The sequence below is a fragment of the Notolepis coatsorum genome (genome assembly GCF_963971535.1).
Source record: "Notolepis coatsorum genome assembly, chromosome: 8".
Lineage (NCBI taxonomy): Eukaryota > Metazoa > Chordata > Actinopteri > Aulopiformes > Paralepididae > Notolepis > Notolepis coatsorum.
In genome coordinates, this window is record NC_140172.1 from 71,237,129 (window position 1) to 71,248,768 (window position 11,640).

Sequence of the window (11,640 nt, forward strand, 5' to 3'; positions counted from 1 at the left end):
TCTCGAGCCGTTTTGAGCCTGGGCAGCAGAACTGTGTGCAGCTCATCCTGCACCTCTCCATTAACATGCAGCGGTGTCTCTCTGACATCACAAATCATCACATTTTCAAATGACTCAGTTCAGTGAGGGTGAATATTGTGAGAGGAGAATTGGAAGAATGCGCCAATATGAGAATTTTGAGACATAGATCATATTAATATAAGTTCACATAGCTAGGAAACAATGCTAAACACTCAAAAAGGCCATTTATAAGATAGTTCCCCTTTAAGGAAAGCAGGCCCACCTGAACCAGGCTGGATCTCAGAGTTGTCTTTGAAATGAATCATCTCTATATTAATAATAATAATATAGCTAATAATTAATAATGTCCTTGAAAATACTCCCAGCCACTTATGCAGACATTTCAACTGTAATTCAACACAAACCCATTATCCCCAAATACAGGTGCTCTCTCTCTCTCTCTCTCTCTCTCTCTCTTAGAGTAATTAGAGACGAATACTGAAGAACTAGATTAGAGGTTCTCAAAGTGAGGTCCAGGTCCATGAGAGGGATCTGGGCAGTACCCAGAGAAAATTCAAAGTTAACAGGACCAAATCATCAGTTTCTTATTTATTTATTTAACCTTTATTTAGCCAGATAAAACATTGATCTGGTCCAAGAGGCCCCAACAGGAGTACACATATACATATACACACATACATGTTATACTATTGCTGTCAATAGATTTTTTTTAAATTATCTAGATTAAAAATAGCATTTTTCTACTTAAGACCGAAGTTTGTAACAGATATTTACTTGAGTGAAATCATGGAATTAATGTAAAATCAACACAAAGAAAGTATATGGATGTTTAAAAGTACTAAAAAAAAACAAAAAAATACAAAACACTAACAAACATTCATCACAGACAATGGGGATGCTGCCATCTAAAAAAAATAAAAATAAAAATAATGTAAACATCTTATTTTATTTTAAATTTTTTGAAAGCTCCGGGGCTAGGAGAAAAACATCCGGGGCTGAAGCCCCGGAAGCCCAGGGATAACAACGCCACTGCCCACCAGCTCTTTATATGGGAAGGGAGAGCACCCCAGTTGTGCTGACCCCTGTGAAAATTTAACGGGTAGTGCGAAAACTATTTTCGACTGATAAAATGTTTATTAGATTGGGTTCAAATTTATTGAACCTAATCTAAATGTCCTCTGTAAATGTACCCATTTCAGATATTGTTTGAAGAGGTGTGTTTTTAGTCGACGGCAGCTGTCCTCACTGTGGTGGGAAGTTCGTAGCCTGCTTCGCTTTGATGACCCCCAGGAGCCTGAATAGGAGTAAATTCTTAGCTTATGGCGGCAATCTGGACATGTGAGATACAGTGATTCCCACTGGCCTGCTGTTTCCGTGAACGTGTGTACAGTATGAATATATGTGTAGTTGCCGCTCTTGCCTGAAACAGTATATGTACACAGAAAGGAAAAGTGTAATATTAAACGAGCAAGGAATTCCCCTGGCCACAGCAGTGCATCTGTGTCGTGATGAATGCTGGATACATTCATTTTGGATCTTCTCTGCAGGTCTGTATCTGTTGGTAATCACTATACAGAGCTGCTGCTGTGGCTAGAATAACCCATGGGACAGGGCTGTCCTGCCCACTAGGCATAGCAGACACTGTGCATAGGGCCCCACTTTCCTTAATAGGGCCCACAATCAATCAGATTTATTTTCAAAAGAGGGATACATAAAAACAATTCTGTCTTAGTATGACTGCTGAATTATTCAATCAAGGCCCTATTAGTTATTTAGTTTAGTTATAGGCAGGTCAGTCAACCAAGGGCCCCTGGTAACCTCAACGATCACGTGAAACATAATTTCAAACAACCAATCAGAGGGTCCTTCCAAACACCAATCATGCAGAAATCTGGTTTTAGCTGCAAGGGCCCACATGTGGGCCCTCTTGAGGACGATTTGCCCACCGGCACTTTGGCGACCACTAGTGGCTCGGGTGTGTATATTTTGTAATACAATATATATATATATCCAATTAAAGCCCCATTTGTTGCCTGTCGATAGCCCTTTCAGGTGACAAAATCGGTTCAGCGGTTCTCGAGTTACATGCCGATATTTGAGGCTTGCGCAAAGTACACGGTATTGTGCAAATACCACTCCCGACTCTTGGGGCTCTAGTTCCGTCAATCATTTGGCGATCTCGAAAATGATTGGACAGGGTTGTAGCCAATGAGTGTGGCTTTCCAGTGATACCCCAACTGGGAATGTACGAATCAGGGATCTAGGTGAAAAGTCACAAGCGAAAACAGGGAGTGAAAAAACACAGAATGAATTGAAGTCTATGAGAAAACTGCATTTTCTTTTGTACACAGTTTACCAAAATCACTCCTAATCACTCATTTCTGAACGGATATTTATGAAATTTGGACATGTACTACATGCGTTTTTTAAGCCTCCAGCCATTCTGGGGAAATACTACTTCTGGAATACTAAGGTTTTTCTACAACTCAAGTTCAGACCTATGTTACTCTATTTCATTAGCACTAAAGTTTTCCTTATTGTATCAGAAACTTCAGAATGTCATCTTTCAAAAGAGACCAGGCTCATGCATGTGGTATAAGTATAAAGTATAGTAGTAAAGTATGCAGTCCTCAAAAACAAAAACTTAAATGGCCAATTTTGGGGCCGTCTGTAAAGTAAAACGGAAGGGCCCCCATCTTTTTGCCTAGGACCCCCAAAAGTGGGAACAGCTGATATGGGGTCTCTCAATAAATTGCCCATTTGAGGTTTCTTCCGTCTTGTTATGCACCCCAGTAAGGGGACGCAACACAAGGCCACAGACAGGGTAGGCGAGGGTGCAGTGACACAAAACCACAGAAACTATTAGCTAAATAGTATTTATTTCACAAAACAAAAACTCAGCAACACAGAGAGCAAGGAAGAGAGGCTTAGGCTCAGCTTCTTCCCCCAGGCCATCAGAGCCTTGAACAATGAACACTGAGTGCCACAGAACACTGATCTATCCACACACAAGCACACATGAGCACACACACGACACGCACGCTGTGCACGCTCACACACTAGCAGCCACTTTAACACTTTAACATGAGCAGACACACACTCATGCCGCACACGCCCACACTTATGGCCAAAAAGGAAAGGTCACTTTAAATTAGTATAACAACAGTAACAGTGTATTGCACTACCAAAGCTACCTAGCATGTCCTATATGCCCTGTAAATAACTATGTATAGATACCGAGATGTCCCACCATGTTACCTGTTACCTGTTACCTGTTTATTGCACAATGTGGTTTTTTATTGGATTCTATTACATGTTGTACCACTGTATTGCACATCGTTGCGGGCAAGACCACCCGCATTTCATTGTATACTTGTATGCCGTGACAAATAAAACTCTTGACTTGACTTGAAGGAAGACTTCCTAGTGGCATCAAATAAAATACAAAAGGAAATGAAAACCCACCCTCCCCTTTACAGGTGCTGAACGCCCAAAAGTACAGGTGGTGGTGCTCACTCTAAAGCTGGTGTCTTTAACATCAGGTCACCTACGTGATGCAAAATGTAGACCCAGGGTATCTTCGTGTCCTCAATGTCCTTGTGTGCGAAACAAAAGATTAATATACAGGAAAGATAATCACCATAGGCTGGGTGACAAGGGAACAAACAAATATACAAAGGTTAGGGTTAACAGAAATGTGCAACAATAAGGAACACAAAAGATACAGGTTCACTAAACAACAAAGAGTGCAAAGACCCATAGCTCTGCCACCAGCTCTCACACAAAAGACTCCAAAAAGCCACAGCTCTACAAAACACTAAAGATATTTCCTAAACTAACAACGCAAGTACCAGAGCCTTCACCAGCTCTACCAAAACATACCCTAAGAGCCTCAGCTCTATTACCAGAAGACACAAAGAGAGTTACCACCAAAGACACCAAGAGCTCTACTTTACCACAACAATGAACCAGAGAGCTAACTAACACTGCACATGGTCTAGGACAGAGGTCGGCAATAGGCGGCCCGTGGGCCAAAATTGGCCCGCCAGCAATAATATCTGGCCCTTCAGAATATTAAAAAAAGAAAAAAAAATTACATTTTCTTTTTTATTATTATTATTTTTTATATCAGACCAACTAGGCTAGGCTATATGTTAGCTATAATGTCCAAATAGAGAAACTACCACCACCTAAAGAATGCTTATTATACGTTGTTTTATCCATGTTGAGAGTGAATAACAGGTAGGCAGCGAGGTGCAATGTAGTGCTTGCTCAACATGAAAAAAGTCGGTGGACAGCGTCTGGCGCTGAAATAACAAACAAGCAGTGTGGTGTGAAATTAAAACACCAGTTCAGTAAGTCATTCAAACTTTATCTTTACTTATATATGACTGTGACGGCACCACACGTGAACAGTATGCAATTAAACTGAAGTCAAATCAGAGCAAAAAAAGCTGAATCTGCTTCAAGAAGATGCGCTACATTAGGTATATAAGGAATTACAACGAGACATTTATTAACTAAATAAAAAATACTATTAGGCTTTTAACCCTCTAAAGCCGGGCGCAACAGTAGACATGTTTTGTAAAACATTAAATATCTTTGGATTTGTTTGTGATAAAGACTTGCTTTATTGTATCGGAATCGATTGGCATCTAAAAATGTAGTGCATCTCTCAGAGAATGCGCGGATGTAAAGCATAGAATCTTGAAATATCTAGATTGGTTGTTTTCTCTGGACTGCATCTAATCCGCTGTATCTATCCATTTATCATATATCTATGTCTGTCACTATAGCCATTAGCCAATGGAAATGCTAGAAATGGTCACATGGACTGGGAGAACCAATGGAAAATTCCTATTGTTTCTCAATAGTCCAGTGCGCTCCACAGAAAGGGCTGTCAGATAGACGCATTGGTTGCGCGTAATGTAAGATAGGCCGATAAGAGAGAGGCGCTTGTCTCTGGTTTTATAATAAAATGGCCAACAGACAAAGGTATAATGTTCAGTGCAAATGTGTATGTCGTTTACAGTTTATTAGGCCACCTATGCAGCTCGTTTATTTTGTCCATTATCTGCCTCTGCCACAAATGTATGTCTTAGTTATAAGGTGGTCTGTCACAGAGTTAAAATGTTTTCACTATCAATATATTAAATTAGCCATTGTTTTAGTTTCCGGCCCCCCATACAATGGCTTGGAAGAAATTTGGCCCTTGGCCAAACTTAATTGAAGACCCCTGGTCTAGGATATATGGAGGGGTGTAGAGCTTGATTGCAGATCAGCAACAGCTGCCGGTGCACTGCTGCTGTTGCTGGAGTGAGATCCTGATTGCAACCAGCTGACTGCTGGAACTGGGAGAATGGGGATATGTAGACACAAGAGGGAGACAAAAGACAACAACAAACAAAACAAAAAACTCCCTCTATATATATATATACATAAGGACAGGGTCCGTAACACCTCTTTTTCCTATTAAGAGTTTTTCTTTCATCTTCATTGGGGCCTAAAGTCCATTGTGGGGTGTTTTTCTATTATGATGTTGGCATGTGAAGCACATTGACACATATTGTAATATTGGACTATACAAATAAACTTGACTTTGGGGGAGGGGTGGAGAGAAAGAGAACAGATGGAAGACAGATGACTGGGGTCAGCCTTATTCTACATGCACCTGCTGGGGGCACAGTCCTCCCAGTGGCCCCATTAGATACACAAGCACCCAAGCATGAAGCCCAGGCGGGTGAGATGACGGCAGAGAAGGCTGCCAATAGATCACACTGGAGGCTTCACGGTCCTACGGTTTCAACCACACTGGAGTCCGATATTAAAGCTCACCGCAGTGAAGAAAAAAGAAAGAAGTCAGAATGAGGGAATCAAGAAAAAATATAAGTAAAACATATTGCCTATAATCCACGTATACGATTCGTACAAGGAACTTTCCGAATTTGCGACATACTGTTGCTGGGCAAACCAGTAATCTAGCATATAATAGTATGAACAAGCGAGGATTTGCAATAGCTGCAACCTTTTTGCGATAAACCACTCACATTGCCACGCCCCGCCTTTTAGTCAATTGACATGCACACACACACACACACAGATATATATAAAACACATATAAAACGTTCTGAATACAGATCTACAATATATGTTTCTTATAATCATTATAATCATTAATCATTTAGTGCTGTCAGGCGATTAAAAAAATTAATCTAATTAATTACAGGATTTGTAATTAATTAATCTAATTAATCGCATTTTAATCGCATAACCATTTTATGCCTGATATTCTATATTATATAATCATATTTCAAATTGCATGTGTCCGGATGGCAGAATTCAGTACTGTATCTACAAAACCTTCTGTTTAATCATCTTCCATCTATTAATTTGCTTAGATTTTTCAGGTCTGGTCAATTTGAGCATGGTGTTATTCACAGTCAAAGATACAAAAAAATGTATTGATATTCTCATTTGGTTCATTACAATTTACTCAAAATAAAATTTTCATTCAATCAATCACCGCGCAGATTGATTGATTGAATGAAAATGTTATTAACAGATTGCAGAATGGGTACAATACAGTACGGCACACAATTGTTAAGGGGATGCAGACCAGGGAATCCATTCTTTGTGGATCTAGCCCACAGTATTTCTGACACTGGGAATACATTCCCTGAGATAGATCTCCCTAGAATCAGATACCAAGAACATGCAAATGGACCATATTAAAAAATAAAAAAAGTCTGTAAATGTGTATTCTACATTATTATGGAATGAATGAGATACAAAAAAAATATTATATAAAAAAAAAAAAAAAAAAAAAAAAAATTTTGTAATTAATTTTGAGTAAATTTTCATAACGCGATAATTTGCTGTGTAATTAATTAATCTAATTAACGCGATAAACTGACAGCCTTCATTTTATGTCATATAATTTTATCCAGTCAACACTCTTGAGCACACGAGACTTGAGCAGACGAGACTTGAGAACACGAGACTTGAGGGTGCACATACTGGGATATGGCACCCTCTGGTGGCAAATTGGTCCAGACAATACTAGTCTAGCATTGCCAGACCTACAGTAGGCCTACAGTCTCCACGATTAGTTGTAAACCAATCACAATCATCTCTGGCAAAGCGCAGTTTCATGTGCCCTTGAAAAGAGTGTGTAGCCTGCGAGCTCAAAGGCTACTCAAAGTGTTGCTGTTGTTACTGCTCCTAGAGACTGAGATTTTAAAAAACACAGGAGAATTCTGACTGAAATAGTCAGCTAATGGGAAGTTTATATGCATGGACAACAACACCCTGTGCACCAGACTAAGCAAATACTAACCCGGCTAATATAGCTAGTCTATTGAGGTTGAGCATTGCTTCTCAACCTGTTTTGTGTCAAAGACCCCCAAATTGATACATACAGTATAAGACAGCAGACCCCAATTTGATGTGATTATGTCTCTGGGAACCCAATCTGAGACAATCTGGGACCCCCATGTGAGACCATCAGGTACCCCCATCTGAGACCATCTGGGATCTCCATCTGAGCAGACTTTTGTTGTTGGATATGATTAAGTCCAGAATTCCATAACTGTGTCTATACTATAGTTGAGAGGAAGTCTGTGGAGAAAGTCAAACCTATGAATAGTCCCTCTTATATATTCTCTCATATACACATTCTTATGGGGACCTCCTGGAACCCCCTCAAGGACCCATGGGAGTCCCGGAACCCACTTTAAGAACCACTGCACTAGATGATAGCTACAGGTATGTATTCAAAGCTTACTTGTGAACCTGAGGATACAAAAATAATATGTACTCTACTAAACAGACATTAGTGCCAATTACATGACAATTTGTGTTGTTTTTTTTGTTTCATGATATCAACTGATGGAAATTGTCACTGGTTCATGAGATAGGATTATGAAGGCTGGTTTGGCTTGTATACAGCAGGGTGAAAGGATTATGAAGGCAGGTCTGGTTTGTATATAGCAGGGTGACAGGATTATGAAGGCTGGTCTGGTTTGTATACAGCAGGGTGACAGGATTATGAAAGCTGGTCTGGTTTGTATAGAGCAGGGTGACAGGATTATGAAGGCTGTTTGGTTTGCATAGAGCAGGGTGACAGGATTATGAAGGCTGGTTTGGTTTGTATATAGCAGGGTGACAGGATTATGAAGGCTGTTTGGTTTGCATAGAGCAGGGTGACAGGATTATGAAGGCTGGTTTGGTTTGTATATAGCAGGGTGACAGGATTATGAAGGTTGTTTGGTTTGTATAGAGCAGGGTGACAGGATTATGAAGGCTGTTTGGTTTGTATAGAGCAGAGTGACAGGATTATGAAGGTTGTTTGGTTTGTATAGAGCAGGGTGACAGGATTGTGAAGGTTGTTTGGTTTGTATAGTGCAGGGTGACAGGATTATGAAGGTTGTTTGGTTTGTATAGAGCAGGGTGACAGGATTATGAAGGTTGTTTGGTTTGTATAGAGCAGGGTGACAGGATTATGAAGGTTGTTTGGTTTGTATAGTGCAGGGTGACAGGATTATGAAGGTTGTTTGGTTTGTATAGTGCAGGGTGACAGGATTATAAAGGTTGTTTGGTTTGTATAGAGCAGGGTGACAGGATTATGAAGGTTGTTTGGTTTGTATAGTGCAGGGTGACAGGATTATGAAGGTTGTTTGGTTTGTATAGAGCAGGGTGACAGGATTATGAAGGTTGTTTGGTTTGTATAGAGCAGGGTGACAGGATTATGAAGGTTGTTTGGTTTGTATAGTGCAGGGTGACAGGATTATGAAGGTTGTTTGGTTTGTATAGAGCAGGGTGACAGGATTATGAGGTAGGATTATGAGGGCTGGTGTGGCTCATATACAGCAGGGTGAGGCCGTTGAGGCCCATGTAGAGCTGACACCCCACAGTGGGTGGTGTCAACCTATGGTCGTGGACCAAGCTGGGTGACATATTAGCATGATATAGGTAGTAGTATAGGAATAGTAACATAGTGCATAGTAGATAGTGGCAAAGTACATAATAATAAAAGACTTTCATTATTTCAGATATTGATTGAAGTGTATAGTCAACAGCGGAAAATTGGGTGGGTTTCAGCTTTTGTGACTGTGGTCGGAAGTTTGTCTCACCATTGTGGAGTGAGGACAGAGAATAGCATTGATGACCCCCAGGAGCCCAAATAGGAGTAGGTCTCAGGCGTCCAGAAGATGTAGACTAGAGCCTAGGGGTCTTTAGGGTGTGTAGTTAGAGACCATTGACCGGTATGCCAGGTCAGGAACCTTGAAGGATTCTAGCGGCAATGGGAAGCCAGTGCTGGTCTCTGAGAAGTGCGAGACTCACCCAAAGGGTTGTGGACCATGGTGTCTAAGGGCGTTTTCACACCTGTAGTTCGTTTGCTTTGTTCCGATTCAGGGAGACACAGGGACTATAATGATACAATTGTTGCACTTGTCCTTTAGTTCGTTTGTGTTCACACGGCTGTGTTAACAGCGCACCAAAACAAACGCCCGCAACGACGCAGTGTACCTCATCGCTGCTCCACGTTGACCCACGACGTATTATTATTATTAATTGTGTCAGTTTGTTAAATCGATTGCATTCTCACAGCGTACGAGTCCGCTTCGGGTTCGGTTGGAACTGCGCCGAGACCACCCTCTCCAGGTGGTCTCGGTCCGCTTGTTTTGTTCCGCAACAGAATGTAATTGCTGTGTTCACATATGCCCAACTGAACCGAAATAAGGGGTAAACGCTCCAGGTTCCGGAATAACAGCTCCAAACGAGCTAGGTGTGAAAACGCCCTAAATAAATCATTGAGGTTGTGTTTTTTTTTTGTTGTTGTTGTAAGAGTAGATTATTTTAAGAATTTACGGAGAGCGGGGTGATGGTGGGATGCAAGATGACAGCTGAGATATAGAGGGCTGTCAAAATGCTGCCGTGAATGAACGTAAGCTGATAGGAGGTTCGACTCGAGGGAAGGTGTGTTAGGAAGTCATTTGAGAACTCAAGCCCCCCCAAAAGTATGTCACAGACTACAGTTAATGGTCTGGATAGTGCAAACATATTATGCCAAACATTTTACAATAATATTCACATTTTGAAGAAGATCTTCCTTCTGAATTGATTTAATATGAACAGGCTCCAACCCAACCCCCGAAACAAATCAGGGAAATTAATAAGTAATGATTAATAATATTAATAAACATTGGGCTGGAACAAAATACTATTCCATTCAGGTGAGAACTGAGTTTTTCAAGGAGATATATATTAGTGGGGGGACTCGATTAAACATTTTAATCAAATTAATTCAAGACTTTATAGTTAATTAATCTAAATTAATCACATTTTAATCGCATATCAATATTTGATGCAAAAAGCAACATTTTTCAATTCAAATGGATCTTGGTATATGAGTGAATAAATGAATATACATTATACGTTTTAAGCAGCAAAATCCTGTATTAGCTACTACTACACAGACCAACAGATGCAGCAATTTAGGAATAATATATATATAGCGCAAAGGACCTCAAGCACTTTCGAGGTAAAAGTAAAACGCAGTACTTTCAAGTACATTCCAGAACAGTTGACCATTGAAAAAAAATTTACTCTTGATTGATCTCATTATTTCTCTTATTTTTTCAGTATTCTGTATGAACAAACCAGACTAAGAAAAAAAGTTATTTGTGATTTATTATACTTTATACTTATATAGCACATGCATGAGTCTGGTCTCCTTTGAAAGGTAACATTCTTACACAATAAAGAAAAATCATAATGCGATTAAATGCATTAATTTATTTATAAATTCTTTCTGTCGTTTATTAATCGCAATTAATGCGATAAATTCCCAGCCCTAATATATATATATATATATAGCATTAAGAGCTTTAAGTTAATTCCAGTCACAACTCTAGTTTAGCTCCTCATTCGTCTGACCCTTGTAGACCCTCAGCACCTCCATGCACTACATTCCTCTCATCTCATGGAGTCCCTATGGATCTGCATGTTAGTGTGTGTGTGTGTGTGTGTGTGTGTGTGTGTGTGTGTGTGTGTGTGTGTGTGTGTGTGTGTGTGTGTGTGTGTGTGTGTGTGTGTGTGTGTGTGTGTGTGTGTGTGTGTGTGTGTGTGTGTGTGTGTGTGTGTGTGTGTGTGTGTGTGTGTGTGTGTGTGTGTGTGTGTGTGTGTGTGTGTGTGTGTGTTGTGTGTGTGTGTGCACGCACGCACGGGGAAAGGTCCCGGAGGCTCTTTCGGAGCAGGTTTCATTATAAGGGGAGGGCGCACGCTTCTCTGCACTAATGAGAATGCTCTCACTCCTGTGCATGTGCATGTGCATGCAATTACAGAGGAGCGCTGTGCATAATGAGGACTTATTAATTAATTTGGGGCCAAACAGGAGGGCTTGTTCACTGCTCATTAACCTTCTGTATTGTCGCAGTGAAAGGGTTAACCATTTGGTAGTGCGGCAGTGAAAGGGTTAACATGGTGCATGGCTGGAGCGAGAGCAGAACACACACACAGCTGCCATGTTGGTGCTCCTGTATGGTTCCCACCCGCAGGCACCATACAGCATGACGTGGCACGTTGGGTCTCAGGGTCTGATGTAAATATCCTGTATGC

The 11,640-nt window shown here is 40.6% G+C and overlaps 1 protein-coding gene across 1 annotated transcript in view; it reads left to right on the forward strand.

The window, feature by feature from the left end:
- LOC311233485 (seizure protein 6-like) overlaps nucleotides 1-11,640 on the forward strand; it is a gene marked incomplete at both ends in the record, with an annotated part of 402,600 nt that overhangs the window by 335,405 nt on the left and 55,555 nt on the right. Inside the window, one exon of the mRNA XM_084320453.1 lies at nucleotides 10,968-11,028. Within this exon, the coding sequence (XP_084176579.1) occupies nucleotides 10,968-11,028 (61 nt within the window). The remainder of the gene's footprint in view (nucleotides 1-10,967; nucleotides 11,029-11,640) is intronic.